The sequence below is a fragment of the Acanthochromis polyacanthus genome, chromosome 4 (assembly GCF_021347895.1).
Source record: "Acanthochromis polyacanthus isolate Apoly-LR-REF ecotype Palm Island chromosome 4, KAUST_Apoly_ChrSc, whole genome shotgun sequence".
NCBI lineage: Eukaryota > Metazoa > Chordata > Actinopteri > Pomacentridae > Acanthochromis > Acanthochromis polyacanthus.
In genome coordinates, this window is record NC_067116.1 from 35,235,381 (window position 1) to 35,254,209 (window position 18,829).

An 18,829-nucleotide genomic window follows, 5' to 3' on the forward strand; every position below is an offset into this window, starting at 1 on the left:
ATTCGTAGATAATCTTCCCTAAAGTTTGATTCATTTCCTAATTTTGTGCTTGATCATTTTAAACCCTGTGAGCCTCTTATCTGTCATTATTATTTAAAGATCGATTATCTGGACTGTTATTCATCATCCTCACAGTTTTTATGTAAGACAGATGCAGCTTGATAATCACAGAGGGTTTCATGCTTTGGAGCGATAACGACTAGTATTAATGTCAAAATTTCTTTTGATAAAAATTCACATCAAAACAGCAGCTGTGAAATGTAGCTGCAGCAAAGTCAAAGTGATAAAATACAAAAAAGAAGAAAAATAGCAATGTGACAGAAGAACAATTTCAGATAATAAAAGCAATTTTGGCCTAAAAACTGTGATGCTGTCTCCGACCTTCATGTTCTTTCTGGTCACTCAACCTGCAAAAGAGATGATAAGCCTTCAAAGATAACTCGAACGCGCATGATCGTTATTATTATTTTCATGATGCAGCTCATTTATGGTGATTCTTGAACTCTCCTCAGTTTGAGCCATGTCAGTGCACAGCGTAGCATCCATATGGCTCAGGAACACAAAGTCTGACTGTTTTTACACTCTGAGCCACTACAAAAATAAGAGGTTGTCAAATCAAGATGTCACATCTCCATGTTTTGTGGCCGAATAACAGAAGCCCATGAGAAGAAAATCGGCCACATCGAAAAACACATTACGCACCACAGTTCTCCTCAACACAGACTCATTTTTAGGTCTGGAGTGGGACAAAATGTGGGAGAAAGCATACTACAGTGCCAAGCTTTCTCTAATCCACTGCTCATTATTATATTATTCATGTATCTGTGGTTCTGATGCATGAAGTCTGAACTTGGAAAATAGGGTCTCTCTGAACCAGAGAGCAGAATTAGGGGCATTACATTAGAGGATTGACTTTCTTGAGCTCTCAAATCAAAATAACCCATTGAACTTCATCTCCTGTAAATTGTCTCCCAGCTGGAAAAAAAAAAAACTTTCAATAAAGTGCAAAATCCCAGGTGCTGCAGACTCTGATGAAGATAACAGAGGTGAAAAAAGTTCATTTTTTAGTGGCCTAGTAGTAATATTACTGGAGATCTTATTATCTCGGTGAATTGATGGATAGACGAAATAACCTGTAATTCATTGGCACTGCCTTTTAACCCTTTGAAACTCCACTTTAACCTGGCAGAAACTTTGGATCTTCTCTTTGACACAAAACCTTCTTTCTATTTTGCTTCTTGTGTGTGGTTCAACCAGTGCCAGAGTCTAAATCTGTATCATTTGGATAAATTTTAGAAATAAAGAAAGGAGCACCTCAAATTTTAAATTATTTCTTCTCTGCATTTAAGTCCTTTGTTCCACTGTTCTTTCATTTGGATCAGTAGTGGGCATGAAAAACAATAACACTCATTTATCAAAAAGATTATTATGCAAAGAACAGTAGTAGTACTCTGTCCTGTCAAAGCATTGCACGCTGAAAGCTCACACGTAATTATTTTTAAAGGCAGTATCTGACATTTCTTGTCAAATAGCTTTATTTCCTGCTGCAAACAACACTACCCTGTTTCAAATTTTATTTAATCAACAGAAAAGGCCATCCGATGAGAGATATTCATGTAATATCTAAAGTAGCTGAAGGAGCAACAATTGGTTTGCACCATTTTCCATGATGAAAGGTCAGAAAATGCTTATGTGGCACTGCAGTGGCCTGTGGGTTGGTTTGTAAAACATAAACAGGACACCATAGGATATCTAGAATGACTTAACTTGTTTTAAATTATGTCAAAATTGTTCAGAATTCCTCCAAAGTTGTCACAAATAAATAAGATATTCATCAAAAATGACAATAATTTATACAAAATTAGTTGAAGCTTGTCCATAATTCCATAAAACTTGTATAAAATGATAAAAATGTGTCCAGAATTTGCTCAAAATGACACAAAATTTGTCCAAAATTACTAGTGTTATCTAGAATGACTAATTACACTTAACTTGTCCAAAATTATCCAAAATGTCTCAGAAGTCGTCGAGTACGAATCTGATTCTTCAAAAATTACAACAATTTGTTCAAAATGACTTGAAATTAAATATGTTTTCATGTCTGAAATTAAATAAAATGTGTCTAAAGTGACACAGATGTGTCCTAAAAGACTGACCCAAAATGACGTAAGCGTGTCCACACAAGCCAGATAAATTTATAGGGCAATCATTAAACTGTATCCTCAAAGGCAGAAACTGGTGCAACAGTGGCCTGAGGGTTACCTAAAACACTTAAAAAAAAAAAAATTCAAATTTGCTATAAAAACAACACAAGAAATGGTCCAAAAATGAGTCTCAATTTGTTCAAATTAGGCCAAATTTGTCCAGAATAATTGAAATGAATGCAAAATGATGGTCAAAAATTATTCAGAATTTGCCCAAAAATACCAGCACTTACCCAAATTCCTCAGAAATTTGTCCAAATAAGCTGGGAAATTGAAGAGGTAGCAATGATACAAGGTCAATGACACAATAAGCGAGGGTCAGGAAAGGCCTCTGTGGGGTGCTACGGTGGTCTGGGGGTTGGTGAGCACAAAACACAGAAAAAAACTCAAGATTTGTACAAATGACTCAAAATGGACAAAAGTGTCTGAAATAGAGACAAATTGTCCAAAATCACTCAAAAACTATCCAGAATGATTTATAAATCATTCTGGATAATGACACAAAATGTGTCCAAAATGGCAAAAAAAAAAAGATCCAAAATATCACAAGTAGAGGCTCCGTCAGCAGCCTCCAACTCAGCCTGTTGATGAGCTGAATTCTGGAGTTGTACTCAGTGTGAGCCGTGCACATGCCTGTTTTTTTAATAGTCTTTTTTTTTTTTTTTTTCATCATTTTACTACTCACATGCAGAAGTGGCTCAGATCGTGCAGGGACGAGCCTCATGAAGCTGCTAGCATCACTTCACACTTGTTTTAATATAGCGGAAGGATGAAAAGAGTAAATAAAGCCTTGTTGTCAGTGGTCAGAAAAAGGTTCATGATCTGTAACAAATGCTTCCATGAAAAGTGCCCTCTAGTGTCACAGGAAAGACAAGTGGGATGTCTCCTGTCTGTGTCTCTTCCCTGGCTGTCAGTCAGCAGGACAGCGCTTCACTAATAACAGCAGATGAGCCCGGGCCCTATGGCTGAGAAATCCACTCAGTTTTCACACAAAACACAAGCATAGGTGGAAAAACCTGAGTGTGAGAGCAGGTATTCCACATTCTCTCAAGTCCCGAATTATAATTGAACTCTAATTAACTGAAAGTGTTGCTGGCCTTTCAGGGAAAACCCTGCAGGAGTTAACAACATAACAGAAACATGTACAGTATGATGCAGGAATTAACGAGGAAAGAAGTCCTCGTTTGATTGACCTCTGGTGGGAAGATTGTTTCTCTCCTGGCAATTAGCATGTGTAGGGCATGTGGGTTAACTAAAAACTCTGACAGAGTCGCGTGATGTATTATTTCATACATTGTTTTCCAGGGGCAGCATGGCTCAGTGGGTAGAGTGGCCGTCTTGCAACCAGATGGTCAACATCTCCATGTTAACTGCTGCAAGCTGACAGGGTTGGTTCATTTGGCTAGTTTCAAAGGAAAACCTTGAAATCTGATTGTGTTTGTCAGACTGTCATCAGCGTTGTGGAATTTTCATCGATGTCGAGAGAATGAGGAAATAGACTCAGAGAGACACAGTGGAGGTTCAGATAGTATAGGTTGAAAATATGGTTTACTGACGTCAGGAGAAGCGATACAACAAAGCAGCAACGTTCATGTGAGCGTTGCCAGCATCAGTTCTGAGGATCCTCTTCAAATCTTTGGATATATATTGTAGTTGGGAGGAAAGCCAACCGAACATAGAGATAAATGATCTGCTCAGTCACGTCAGACTAGACAATATCTAATCTTGACCAGGTCAGAGAGTCCTGACATATCTTCTTCTGCAACATTTGTCTTTCTCACGTCTTCTTCCTACAGTATCTGTCTTTCTCATGGCCATATTCAGGTGAGACAAAGCTTAGGGAAGGGAACAGTGATTAAGGGTGGTATCCTGTAGAATAATATGGAGACTTATAGGATGATTTAGGATGACTTCAGTTAACAGCTGCGAGGAAATACCTTCATAGGGAAACGAGTAGTTTTTCCTTCACAATCAAGACACTGCTGTTTCAGTGAGAAAATGCTCAGCCATGGCTTAGACTGCTTATTTCACTAATAGTTTGTCTTCCATCACATAACAAAACCCCATGTGGACATGTTACAAGTGGGAAAACTCAATTTTCATCACAGGGTTTTGTAGAAAAGTGCTTTATTTTGTAGCTGGAAAACAAAGGCAAAATAGTATTCCTTTGCTGGCAAAATCATCATGCCTTTCTGCTGAATATTGAAGTTGCTGCTTTAAGCTATTCCTTTAAATTTGTATTGAAAATGGAAGATTACTAATTTGAGTAAATGTTCCTCTTGTGGCTTGGGCTCACAGATAAAGATCTGAGGTTCGCATACCAGCCTGGGATCTGCTTGGAGTTTGCACGTTTTCCCCGCATGCGTGGGTTTTCTCCGGGTACTCCGGCTTCCTCCCACAGTCCAAAACCATGCTGAGGTTAATTGATGATTCTAAGTCTTCCGCAGGTGTGAATGTGAGTGTGCTTGTTTGTCTGTATATGTAGCCCTGTGACAGACTGGTGACCTGTTCAGAGGGTCCCCTGCCTTCACCCTAAGTCAGCTGGGATGGACACCAGTCTCCCTGTGACCCTAATGAGGATTAAGCGGTGTATAAAGAATGGATGGATGGGATCTGATAAGGACAACTGTGAATTTTCAATATGCAGAATGCCAGACATTTCAAGCAGACCTAACAACAGCACAACAGCAACTTGGAACCACCATCACCTGGGACAATGTCGAGGCGCAGGTGCAGGACCGATTGCAGTGGAGAAAGTTTGCGGCCCAATGTTCTGTGCAGAACAGGCGGACCTAAGCGCTAAGTAAGTAAGAATGCCTTTTATTTAAGCTGTTTTGAGAAGAAAAGCACTTTTATTTTTTCCTTTTCACAAACACAGACATTTCTTCCATAAAAAGCTACAGAAAATGCACAAACTCGCACATGAAATTTCACCAAAATGGAGGAAATGAGGTGTTCAGCACTCAGTATGCAAAATGCATTTTATTTGCATCTAAACTGTTTTGGGAGAGAGTGAAAAACACTATTTGTGAAACCCCACATTTTGCAGCTGCATCAATTGTTTGGTACAAGGTGCAATTTTGACATAATTAATTTTTTTTTCAATTCAGTGGATTGCATTTATAATTACAAAAACAGACAAAAAAAACCCCAGGTGTTTTATATGCAGTCACTGACTACAGTTCAAAGTAACCTGACCCAGCATTTTGTGGCAGAATATCAGATGGGAAATAAATGGAAAATCAGCTCCTTGCAGTAACTGTTCATCTGCTGACTGAAATGAACTTTTCCATTTTCCTGCCTAAACCTTTTACAGTCTCAGCATTAAACTTGTTCTCAGCTGTGATGCAGACAAGGGGCTCTTTTGAAAACAGGCTCATCATTTGTGACTGTGAATATTCAGAGTGACTCGGAGTAAAGAAAGCGAGCTGTGGGACACGTCGCTTTCAGAGCCAGAGAAACACACTCAGGAGATGCGTTCCTTTTGTTTTCTCCTATTGACTCACGTTTGCATGCAGCTTATCATCTTGGAAACACATGTGGTCTTATCTGGGAAGCCACAATTTGTTCTCTCCGGGTGCGGATCTTCTCTCGAACAATCATCCGCTCAAAGAGAGCCAGAGGTGTGAGCATTCAAGTCTGAGTCCTCGAAGGATCTCATCTGTGTTTTGTGTTCACCTGATATTTGCTTCACTAACAATTACATTACTGCCACCATATTTGAATCCCAGAGCAATCCCAACGTGAACTAGAAGGATGTGAACCACTTTCAATTCTCTTTGTGAAAGGCTGTGAATGTTGGTTCTTAGGTCTCCCACGACACGCAGAAACGATGTCAATATTCGCGCTGAGCAATTTGTTTTCTATTTGCAGGTCCACCTGTGTCTCTGCGTAGGTCACCTAAACCGCAGCCTATTCATCTCATTCTCTACTGAGCTTTTAAGAAATGCTTCCAAATTGACTTTGTCACCCGTTTCCGGGGACGGAGTCACTTGTTCTCCGCGACTAGTCTATTTCCATTTTAGGCTGATGAATTTTGAAATGCACGTATGACAGTTGTGTCTCCCGAGTCTCCCCCTCTGTGATCTGTTTAGGGAGAGCATTTTGTCTTTTCTCTGCATTTGGACCGCTATCATTAAATGGAATCAGTGAGAGAACCACACCATCGCAATTTGTTTTTATCCTCGAGAGCTCCTGCCACAGAGGACAGCTAAAAAGTACAATTTCCATGCATAAAAAAACTTTAAAAAAAAACCCCACTCAGTGCAATGTGTTGTATTCACAGTCAGACAGAGAAATGGAAAATCTGATGATGGGAAGCTGCTCCAAACTTTGACTGAGGTGTTTCTGAGTAATAACAGATGAAGAACTCTTAAGATGCGTCACTCTCATAACCTTTGACCTTTACATCTAAATAATTTACACACACTGCATGCTTTATTTTTGCCTTTTGCAGACTTTCTATTACTATACTTGGTATTTTAGAGGTTATATTGTATTTGGTGGCAGGGAGAAGGCAGGCCAGAAGCGAGCATCATCCAGACAGATTTTTCTGTCAACACCATGGTCAGCTTGTCCCAGAGTTTAACAATCTCCAAGGGTTTTATTTTTTTCCTCCCAAATAATTCCCGCAGGGCAGACGTATGCTGCTGTTGTTTACTGACCATCTTCAATCCCCAAGGACTGTTTTCCGGACATATTTTTGATTCTGTTCATCTGTGCTGAAAATATCTAGCAAAGGTCAAAGCCCAACAGTTCTGTCACGCCTTGATAATAAAAGCTCGACAGCCTCCTTCAAAACAAACCTCCCAGTTTTCACTGCAGTGTTTTTTTTGTTGTTGTTGTTTTATGTGGGCTTTTGACAAAGTTTGTTAGAGAGCATCATTAAATATTTTTTCCCATGTAGTTTGCTGGGTGTAATTTATACACACACAGATAAGTTCCCACACAAACAGAAAACAGTAAGAATGCTCTCCACCCACTCATTCCTGAAGCAGATAGTATGAATCTTATCTTAACAATTACAAACCTTTAACCTCTCATAAAACACTTAAAGCAGTTATTCAACATTGCAGGAAATACACTTGTTGTTGCCAGGGGTGACATGATGACATGATGAGATTGAAATTTTGTGTACAAACCAGTCTGGTTCAGTCTGAAAGTGCCACCTCCAACAAATCTCACTATTAAATTTGTATATTTCTTAGTTGAATCTGTACAAAAACGTGACTTTACAAATCATGTGTTATGATTTTATCAGGTCAGTAATACAGAAGATTTAATGTGATAAGTAGTAAGTTTTCCATAGTTAGCCTATGCACTGATCATAGACTGTACATAAAAAAGGAACATAGTGTCCAAGTCTGAAATGCTGAAATGCCTGAACCCTGCATTCTTTCCAACAACCACTCATCTGGATGCAAAAAAGGTCCAGTTGTATACAAGTCTTCTCCTCACTTGATTTATTACCTCAGTAATCAAATTCCTAATGAATTTATGCTCTAAATCTAGAGCTTTAAGTCTCCTTCAAGACAGCAAGGTGATCACTTTGTAAATTATGGTCCCATTTAGAGTAAAAACAGACAAGGAAGCTGGTATGCTTTCATGGACAAGCTGCCATCATAAGGCATGCATTCAAAAGACCAAGATAGTGACACACAAAATGTCAGATTCAAGCCTTTTAAACAGCAGTCCACAAAGCAAAGGGTAATGCCATGGTGGCTACGTTCATCTTTTACATATCCAATGGTACCAACTAAACAGATACAGTTAATTTAAGCTAGTTTTGCAGCACACACGACTTTGTGTGACCTGAGAAACTTTTTTCCTCATGCATTTCTTTATTGGTTTTAAATCCACAGGATTAGCACAAATGTTTTGCTCAAGAACTCATATGGATGTATCATCACCTCTGCCCATGCCGTCTTATGCAAATTTGCATCTAATATATTTTTCCCATTTACTTTGTTGATGTCTTGAACACAGTTTTGGAGGAGCTGCAGAGCAGATTCCATTACCTTCAGGCAGAATCAGGAACCCTGTACCTGTCTTTTTGACTAACCATGTCCTGCATGTAGCTTCATATTTAGCATAAAGGCATCAGTGTTGGATCAGTTATTTCATCAAGCTCTTGCCAAGAAAGCAAATGACAGGCTGTCTACACTACCTGTATTCCAGGTTTTTCCAAAAACAGAGTAACAAATCCTGTAGGTAGTCTTCTTTTTATTCTTTCTTTGGCTATTACACCGACACACATTCATAACCAAGATACAAAGCGGTCATATAGTAGTTTTTAGGTGGTATATAAACCAGTTCAGTTTTGGAATAAATACACAACCATCGAGCTTGGCATAGATCTTATCGTACAAATGCTGCCTTCAGTTCATAGTGCTCGACATTTTATAACATCAACAAGTACATCGTTTCAAATAGAAGTGCAGATTCAATGTTGGCAGTAGCAGCTGATTTCCCCCCTGCCCCCGAGCCCACGTTTCAGATAAAACAATATAAAATATCACTGTGATAAAAGTACACTCAGCAGTAATCAGTAAACAAACACAGGTTCTTTTCTTCTTTTCTGGTGCTTTGAACTTAGACGACTCTACACTTGTTATTATTATATTGCTGCATGATGAAAAGCTTGAAGTTTCCTTCATTTTCAGATGAACAGCCATGTGTTTGAAATGGAGACGGGAAAAGGTTTCATGTGCAGAGAGATTTTGAAACCACTAAAAGACCATTGAGACCATTATTTCACATCAGCTTCATCTAAATGGGAGTTGGAACATTCAGCCCTTAAAAACCCCCGCTGTGCTTCCAGTCTGACAGGCCACAATTTAACAACTTGGTGTGCTGTAGTTCTTGTATAATATCTCAGACTAAATTATGGTAATCAGCTCCTATCTGGCTGCATATGTCATCATTTCACAGTCTCCAGCACATAAAGACCTAAGTGGTGAGAAACATTAACCCAACTCTTTCCTGTCCTACTTACACAGATTGTCTGTTGAGGCTAACATACATTTTGAAATGATTTCAAAAATGTGACTTCAGCTCTTGGTGGCGCTTGGTCCTCTCCTCTGCTCTGTCATTAAGAATATGATTATATAAGAATATTGTCATGACTGCGTTGCTTTGCTGTATTGCTGTCAAATATGTTGCGACACTTAAACATTTCTCTTATTTTTGATTTTCAGATGGAAGAACATTGTATGGATTTTTACAGTGTTTGACCAATAACATTTACTGCGTTTGACCAATAACATTTACTGCATTCATATAGTATGGAAGTGCAATCTAACAAGACTGGGCCTCAATCTGAGGCTGCACCGATTGTCTCTTGGGACACAGGATCTTTGAGAAAGCCCTTCGAAAGCTGCTGTGGCACAGAGGGTACAAGAACGGGTTGATGGCGGAGTTCAGCCACAGAAGCCAGAATGTCATCTCGTACCAATAGTTCGCCACGCACTTGCCGCTGCAGGCAGCACGGATGATCATTAGCAGAGTGTATGGAGCCCAGCATATTCCAAAAGTGCAGACTATAATGGCCAAAGACTTGGCGATCTTTTTGTCTCGGGAAAGACGAGATCCTTGTATCCTACGGCCGGGAACCACGCAGGAGGCTGAGTGCTGAAATAGCCTGGAGTTTTTCCTGTTTGGTGAGAGCTTCTCCCGCTGCGTGAATATCTGACTGGTGTTTGGTTCCCCACTTGAAGAGGGGTTCAGCACGTCATCGTCTTCTATGACAGCAGAGATCGCAGTGGGCTCGCTGGATGACACTTTTCGAGTCTTGACAAAAAACACAGACCAGGCTGATGCTTCTTTGTGCTTCTTAGTGGTTTTCGGCGGCTTGGGTTCATCCTCAGCCCAGGCACCTCCCCTCTTATTCCTGCGATGAACGTTCAGGTAGATGCTGAGGTTGAAGAAGGCCACCGACACGAACGGGGTGAAAAACTCGAAGGTAGACGCGCTGAGCAGGAAGTACCAGGTGAAATAAAACTCCACGTAGCACTCGTGGGATGGAACGATGCTCTTGCCGACAATGGTCTCCCAGAAGATGATGGCGGGGCCGTAGAGGAGGAAGGCCAGCACCCACACCGCCACCATCTTCAACACAGCCTGGCGGGTCATGTTCCTCTGAGCCCTGTATTTAACCTGTGTCAAAAGAGAGGCACAAGTGTGACTCACAGTGATGTAAGCGTGAAAAGAAACTCAGCTACATGGCTTGTAAGGTTTCAAACAGCTGCTCACATACTAACAGGCTGATAAACGAACTGGATTCTGCTCCGAGTATCTTCTTCAAATGAAGCCCTCGTTGCATTGTAGCGCCTCAGAGCAGCAGAGAGATGCTGCAAATAAAACCCTCTCATGAAGCTCTCATTCTATAGCGTGCCACTGAAGCCAATAAGGGAAGGGGAATGTCGGGCTTAGAGCCACATTCTCTGATACAACACAAGTATAAAAGAGACATCTGGCTGCTGCTGATCCACTCCTCCTTCGCCATCATCTGTCGCTCATTCTCTTTGCACTCGCTCCATTTTCACTTCAGTCTAAACTCTATCATTTGGAAGGCCTCCTCTATTTACCACTCTATCTTTTGTTGTTCTTTTTTATATTTCTTTTTCTTTTGTCTTACACCGTGAAATGTCTCTCTGCACTTGCAGCAGCTGGATAAGTCACGGTGGGACAGCAGTGCGGGACATGTGACTGTGGTTAAAGAGAGCTTAAAGAAACCCATTAACGATGAAACAGACTTCCATTTCTTGATGCTTAGAATTGATTGTGGCCTCAGTCACTACAAAAGCAGAAAATTCTCTGTTGGAAATAAAAGAACTACTGCTCTCTGTGGGTTGGAAATTAGAAATAAACACAGCGATTTGAGAGTGAGCTACTGAAATGAAACCATTAGACAAAAGTAGCCACAAGCAATGAGATGTTTCTGCAAGTGTGGTCGTCATGACCACCTAAACCGAGACCAAATCATGATTGAGGCTGCTGTTTATTGAGACAAAACCGAAACAACATCAGTGTAAATGTGGAACATTGTGCTGCACAATTAAAATGAATACCCTGAAACCTACAGCACATGCTGCTAATAATATAGCCAAAAGGGCTGAGCAACTGATCCATTTCAAGCCAAAATTACAATTTATCCCAATGCAAAGGCTGCAGTTTAGTGCATCTGTTATGCAGAATTCTGCTCCAGGGTTTAAATTGTTGTTTCAATGGATTTACAAACGCTTGCTATCGTCCTTGTGTGACAGTTTTGAAATCAATTCTCATCTGTCAGAAAAGTAGCAATTACTTTCCCTAAAATCGTTCAACCCTTATAGCCAATATTCTCTCTGAATGAAGGATGAAGACATTTCTGAAGAGATGTCATTTCTAAGTGCCAAAAAAGTTTGTGGTCCAGCTGTCTCAGTATGCGATGCACTGCAGAATTTACATACTGCTGTGAGTTTTTTAATTAAGCTGTTTAGCATTTGAACTCTTAGTAGTTTAGGCAGCAAAAAAAACAAAAAACAAAACAGGAACTGTGGCTTACGGTACATGGCCTTGCAGACATAAGCCTCTTGTAAGCTTCTTGAGCATTCACTTTTTTAAAGTGGGAGAGGTGCCATCTTTTAACAGAAACAAAAATGTTCTACTTAGAATTGAGTCACGTTCCATTTGAAGCAGGAAGTTTTACATCTAATGACATATACATAAATATATGAAACGATCCAACAGTGCACAGGAAATTCAGTGATATCTCAGCAGGTGTGGTGTGGTTCAGCACAGCTTTTTTTTTTTTTTAAGTGAGCTCTCTTGGTCTGTAGTCTTACATAGCCAGATCTTTCACCACAGCACTGGAGAGAGGTCAGACTGCACCTCATCATCATTCTGCTGTAGAGGGGTGGAGGTGGGAGGTAGGGGGTGAAGAGAGGGACGGGCTACTTTGGGGTGGGGGATCTTCTGGAAGCAAAGGGCATTTTTAGAGCATGCTGATGGCCGAAGAGGAAGAGAAAGCTGCGTGAAATAATGGCAGACATATGCCTGAAGCATCTATTTGGTGAGTCAGACTACTTTGACAAAGACAAAATTGAGTAAAAATGCCGCTGATTTTGAGACAAGGCCAATACCATCAAAGAGTTGCAGCAGACAAGCATATATGGATTAATACGCATATTTGCTATTGTGGTGGCTTTAGTAAATTAGTAAACACAGACTGCAAGACCATAAAAATCTCCTCATCTAAATATTGCAGCTTATGTCTATCAAGGACAAACAAACACACCTGAAAGACCTTTTTATTTTTGATGGCTAATAATGATTATATGTAGGGAGAAGTGCCTCTGATTAAAGCCCCTTGGAAAAGGCTGTTTTTTCAGTCTTCTACTTTTATAAAATTGGGGGACTCAAAAGGGACGGATATTAAAGAACAACCATCAAAATCAAAGCAGAATAAGAAGTAATATTCTGAATTTTAGTCTCTAATATAAGTCAGGCTCCAGGAAGTGCTGCATAATGCTGACAGCAGAATTTTTAACAGTCCCACCCTGCTTCATGCATGTCAACCCCTGTGGATGTCCAGCTGTATCACTGGATGAAAAATCAGTAAATTTCATAGAAAATTCTTGTCAAACTAAAAATAGCAGCAAAATTCATTTAAAAAAAAAAAGTTGTTTCATCATTGTACTGGCAGATAACAAGGAATACGCACACTCCACAGACCGTGAGGTATCAAGTGGTAGGGTCCAGTGTGTTTGATGTAAAATTAAAGCAAATTGCAGCAGACAAATATACATCAAAAGAACAATCAGCCACAGATGACTATGTTTGTCTTTCCCAAACCCAATGACCTGACAAATTTGCAGCTTCACAGCACGACACAATCTCATGTTGGCGTCAGTGGACCCTTACCTGACCTCGTCATTGACCAGACCGAACTTCTCCCTCTATTTTTAATAATACGTACGATTATATTTTTATGTTTGTGGAAATTGAGGAAAATCTGCATAATTTTGGACATTCATTATAAGTTAGACCCTTCAGAAAACCCGGGCAAAAATCCTTGATTATGCAAATAACTATGCGGGGTTTTTATGCCATTTTATGCGGGGAAATTGCGGAAAGTTGCAAAGTATGCGAATAGTTGTGAAATATGCAAAAATATGCGTGATTCACCTGCCGTCTGGCCGCGGAGGGATGTGTCCTCTAATCAGACACTGGGACTGCTGCGGGGTTACTGGACTGAGAGCCTGTGCTCTGCGAGGGGGAGAAGCTCACAGCAGCACCTGCTGCTTGTTGAGGACAGTAACTGCAGAATGACCCGAGTTTTCCTGTCAGTCTCCAAAACGGCAGAAAAAGTCGCTAGATTTGTGGCGAGTCACTTTTGACAAAAAAAGTCGCTAGGACGCTTTGGAAAGTCGCTAGATTTAGCGAGAAAGTCGCTAAGTTGGCAACACTGGCGCCGCGCTACGCATCAGCTCATGCATCTAGTGTGTGTGTGTGAATGCGCGAACTGATGACGTCAGGCCGGGCGTCACATAAAAACTCACAACTCCATTTATATTGGTTATAGTTTTCTCATTTTATGCGGAAATTGTGAAATCAAGCGGGACCCGCATATTTCTCTTTTTTTTCGTGGAAATGTGAGATTCTTGTGGGAATTATGCGCTGTTTTGCAGGGATTATGCTGCCTTTTGGGAAATAATTCACCCCTGCATAATCAGCGGCATTTTGGTGATTAATGCGGGAATTCATGCGATCGCATAATCGCGTTTTTCTGGAGGGTCTAATAAGTTAACATGTATGCTGCTTTCAAAACGCACATTTCTTTCTAAACCAACATCCCCTAAAAAATAGAGAAAAAAGAAAATTCTGAGTTAAAACACAGGTGACCCTGATGATTTCATTACAATGTCAGTGGGGCTAAATCCAGTTCCTATAAAAAGTATTCACCTCTTTGGAATTATTCCCCTTTTATCGCCTTTTATGATAATGGTCGAAAGTCCTGACATTTTTGACAAGAATTTAAAAACTCTTTCACGTCAAAGTGAAACAGATTTGTAAAAATATTGTCAGTTATTCAAAAAAATGAAATGTAAAATCCTTCCATTTTGTAATTATGGATTTACTTGGACTCCAAGGGTTATTCAGTGACCTTGAAATCTTCTTGTATCCATCCTCTGACTGAAGCAAGGTCACTGGTTCACTCGTCACCTGACCTTTCAGATATGACATTTACTTAAGGCACATTCACTGCACTCACATGATCTCTACTTCACAAATTGTGTGACTCTTAGGATTAACTGGCTAGTTTGAATTAGGTGAGTGAGGAGTTGAATACTGATGGAATAACTCATTTTACATTTAATATTTGTAATTATTTGGCATTTTTGTTGAAATCTGTCGTCACTTTGACATGAAAGAGTCTTTTTATGTAAATCTGTGTCGAAAAAAGAAAATATATTAGCCACGACTTAAAGTTGGCAGTAGAATTCTTCCAAAGGGGGGTGAATACTTTTTATAGTCTCCCTTCTGATGCACATAGCAGAACACAGCTGTTCCCTCAGGATGAGCAGCACTGCGCAAAGACAAGCAAACCCGAATTTCATGTACAAAATAAGTGGATTCAGACTTTAGATGATGCATAGATGATGCTCCTAATTGGACTGCTGAGTCTAGTGCTAACGTTTGCATTGATAATATTTACTGATCAAACTAAACAGACTGTTCCAAGCTCTAAAATTGACTGGACAAAAATGAGAGATTAAAAGCACACACCCTCATCTGGGGGAAAAAAAGCTGTGAATGTAAATGACTTCTCAGTGCTGCACATACTGCTGGAGTGACACATTTTGGACTTGGCTGTGGTATAGCATGTGCATTACAGATATGTTTCTGTGTGTGTGGTAATGAGCACCTCCACAGTGCGGTCTTGTACTTACTGCTCTTGTGACTGACAGGAAGCGGTCGTAACTAATGAGGACAATGTTGAAGACTGAGGCGGTGCAGAGTAGGTAGTCCATGACCAGCCACACTTTGCAGAGACCCTTCCCCAGCATCCACCTGCCAGTCAGGTTGTACGGGATGTACACCGGGATGCAGAAGGCACCTGTAACACACACAAAAGTACACACTCTGCATGATGATTCAACACACCCCGACCATTAACCCTCACACCTCTCCAGACCCTCCATGCAGCCCTGATGTGACACCTATTCCATGTGACAAAGAAATTACTGGCTGCTGCACCTTACCAACACAAACCCCATGCAGTGAAAGACATTTTAGGGACAGCGGCAGTCTGACATTCATTAAAGTGAAGGATGTAATTTACCTTTGGCTGCAGACAAGAGCAGAGGAGTGTGAGTGCTTTGCAGAGATGGAACAGAGAGATGCTTCAATTACGCACAATAATCCATGGTGATGAATGAACCTTAAAGGACGGTGAGGTCACCACCAACTCGCTGCTCACCAATAGTGACTCAATAATTATATTGTACAAAAATGGCAACGTGTTTAGGGCGTGCGCAAAAGTCATTTAAGCCACGGGCAGGAACAAAAGACTTGAAAATTTGGACGAAATGGCACAGAAGACACATTTTTCTAAAAACGAAAGAAAAAGGAACTCACCCACAAGAAAATCGGATATGGCAAGGTTGAGAAAGAAGTAGTTGCTTTGATTTCTCAGGGTTTTATCCACAACGAAAGCCATGATGACCAGCGCGTTCCCCGCCACCACCACGACCACCAGAGTCCCCATGAGGACCGATAAGATCACCACCAGGTATCCCGGGAGGATGGTCCCAGCCTCGGACACCGCAGGCGTCACGTTGCCGCTGGAGTTGGACTCCAGGATGTGCGCGCCCATAGTTCATTCACAGCCAGGATCATTCACTGTTTTCACTGCACGCACAGAAACTGCGAACAAGTCCAGCCAGCGGTGCGCTCCACTTTAACCAGGAGTTGAAGCTGCGTGAAGACCTGTGGATGGATGGAGACACTTTTTCCAAGTCTCCCATTTTCCCCCCACAACAGGTTTTTGATTTAGAGAGACGCAGGCTGGATATAAATCAGATTTTTAATAATAATATAGATAATAACTGTAGCTCCTGAGAGTGCGCTCTCTCCTTCCTGCACTGTCAATTATCTACAGAGCAGCTGCGGGATGTGCGGGTACCTCGGAGCGCGCAGTTGCTTTTGTCACCGATGTACAGATTACATGAGTGGAAATTAAGCACTACATCCTGTCATATTTTCAAAATATAGCTTTTGCTGCAAACGCTTTAAAGACTAACAAGGGGTGGCAGTTTTATTGAATATGCACTCAAGAAGCAATGCGGCAAGTTACAGTGACGGTTTTTTTTTTTTTTTTTAGATATAATCAAACAAAATGAATTATATTCAAAGCCAACTTGTGGCCTAAAAGGCAGCCAAAACAAAAATAAAATGGCTACATGCTTGTGTCATAAGCCAAAAATCACACAAAATGAGCAGAATTCTTTCGAAATGTCCAACATGTGTTTGCTTGTGAAACAGAGGTGCAGCAAATTCTTTTATTTTGAAGCCCAGGAAAATGCCATCCTTCCTCAGCTGATTTCTGCTCATTGAACATTTTCCCTCTTTGTCCTCCCTGATCAAAGGCTGAAGTCTGCAATCAAAAGCTGAAGTGGTCCAGAGGCTGAAGCAGACTGAGAGGAAATGAGCTGCAGGAAGTCAGTCCCCATGTGGATGTTCACACCAAGCAGCAAGTTCAGAGATTCAGTCAAGTGACTCTGAGGTCAATGTCCAAAGTGAATTGCTGTCTTTTTCTTCCTCCTTTGTTTTCTACAGGCCAGAATCTTTTTTTAGTTAAGAAATGAGCTAATTCTCTAATACCTGATCAATGTATACAAATGTAAATACTTGCTCCTATGAGACTTAGTTTAAGATGGTGCACAATGACAGTCATTTTATTTACAGAAAAAGCTGCAGATTACTGTAGAGATTACTGTTTGGCACACCCACGGTATTTAATACTACATATATAGATATAAAATGAGTACAAATGCACTTGTAGACTTGTACTAACTAAATATACACTATGCAAAATGGCATACATTTTGAAATAATTCAGTATCAAAACTCACTGGCAATAAATGCTCATCAGTATTGTTTCCATAATAGTTTCTGTTATAACTGCATAGTAGCATTTCCCCTGTTAACACTTTAAGTCCTAATGTAGCTTCTGAAAACTGTGGATTTGCCATCACCCGTCTTTCAGCTTCTTTTTTGCTTGTACTTTGACGTACGCCTATCAGCTACAACACTAAAACCAACTGCTCAATATTGTGTCAGCCAAGTTGTCAGTACAGTTCTGATCTGTCATTGTTCTTTCATCAAAAGGTGTCCTGTGGTTTCTGGTACTGGGATGTTTGTAGCAGATGCTTTGTGGACTTCGTGAGTTGGGTTTGCATCCCAGAGATGCTTGATCAGATTGGAATCTGTGGATTTTGGAGGCCGGGTCAATCATTTGGGCTCTTTTTCGTGTTCCTCGAGCTGTTCCGGAGCAGATTTTGCTTAGTGGTGGGATGCATTATCCTGCTGGTGGAGGCACTTAGTCTCGTTGCTATGAAAGGATGTGGTGCATTGTCTGGAACAATGTTCAGGTGGGTGTTACGTGTCTAAGTAACATCGCCATGAATGCCAGGAGCTAAGCTTTCCCAGCAGAACATTGCATTGTAAGATGATCAGTACGATTCACTTCACCTGTCAGTGGTTTAATGATGTGGCTGCACCTCTCTCACTGAATGTCAGTCGGTGGTTCTGTGTCCTGAAATGTTTGTTTTTAATTAAACCTGCTGCCACATCTGTAACCGATGTCACAATGTCCCTGAGCCACCTGCCCTAAATATTTTCATTTTTATCCTTTCACTACATAGGACAGCTGCCCTTACAGAGTTTACTGTTGCATGCAGCATGTATACAACTGAGACACACAACTTTATCATAACACTGATCTTTGATTGACTTGCTGAAGTATCCCTAGCAGTCTGTATTTCTAAATGAGCTCTCTCCGTCCGTCTCCTCGCAGCAGCACAAGACGCAGTGACATAATACCGCTGTAAGAAGACTATGGGTCAAAATGGCCAGAAAATCATGCAGGCTGGTGTACTGCAAAATCAGAACAGATGTAGGAGGACACCTTGGTATTTTTAGCATATTGCATTGGACATACTTTGAACTGGGAAACACGACATGATGTTTTGGCATACTGTACCTAAAGAACCGCCAGTGCTTTGAGTTTTCATCTTAGTGCATATGTGTGTATATATATATATATATATATATATATATATATACACACACACACACACACACACACACACACACATATCACTGCACTAAGATGAAAACTCAAAGCACTGGCGGTTCTTTAGGCCAGTGGTTCTCAACCCTGTTCCTCAGGAGCCCATGTCCTGCATGTTTTAGATGCGTCCCTGCTCCAACACACCTGACTCAAATGATCAGCTCGTTATCAGGCTTCTGCAGAGGCTTGATGACGAGCTGATCATTTGAATCAGGTGTGTTGGAGCAGGGACGCATCTAAAACATGCAGGACATGGGGTCCTGAGGAACAGGGTTGAGAACCACTGCTT

At 40.8% G+C, this 18,829-nt stretch overlaps 1 protein-coding gene across 1 annotated transcript; it reads right to left on the reverse strand.

Annotated features, from left to right (window-relative positions):
* Positions 1-8,406: 8,406 nt before the first annotated feature.
* On the reverse strand, positions 8,407-18,470 carry LOC110961260 (histamine H3 receptor). The gene is made up of 3 exons (XM_022208806.2): positions 15,825-18,470; positions 15,137-15,303; positions 8,407-10,358 (listed from the first exon to the last, which is right to left on the reverse strand). Exons 1-3 carry the CDS (start codon positions 16,060-16,062, stop codon positions 9,501-9,503), a joined length of 1,263 nt encoding a protein of 420 aa, XP_022064498.1. The 5' UTR covers positions 16,063-18,470; the 3' UTR covers positions 8,407-9,500.
* Between the last annotated feature and the right edge of the window lie 359 nt (positions 18,471-18,829).

Bases quoted from the DNA above. Each gene is read 5' to 3' on its own strand.
- LOC110961260 (XM_022208806.2), bottom strand. From the start codon at position 16,062: ATGGGCGCGCACATCCTGGAGTCCAACTCCAGCGGCAACGTGACGCCT. The intron at 15,304-15,824 runs GTGAGTTCCTTT...TGTGTGTTACAG, and splicing joins CATATCCGATTTTCTTGTGG to GTGCCTTCTGCATCCCGGTG. The intron at 10,359-15,136 runs GTAAGTACAAGA...CTTTTGACACAG, and splicing joins TCCTGTCAGTCACAAGAGCA to GTTAAATACAGGGCTCAGAG.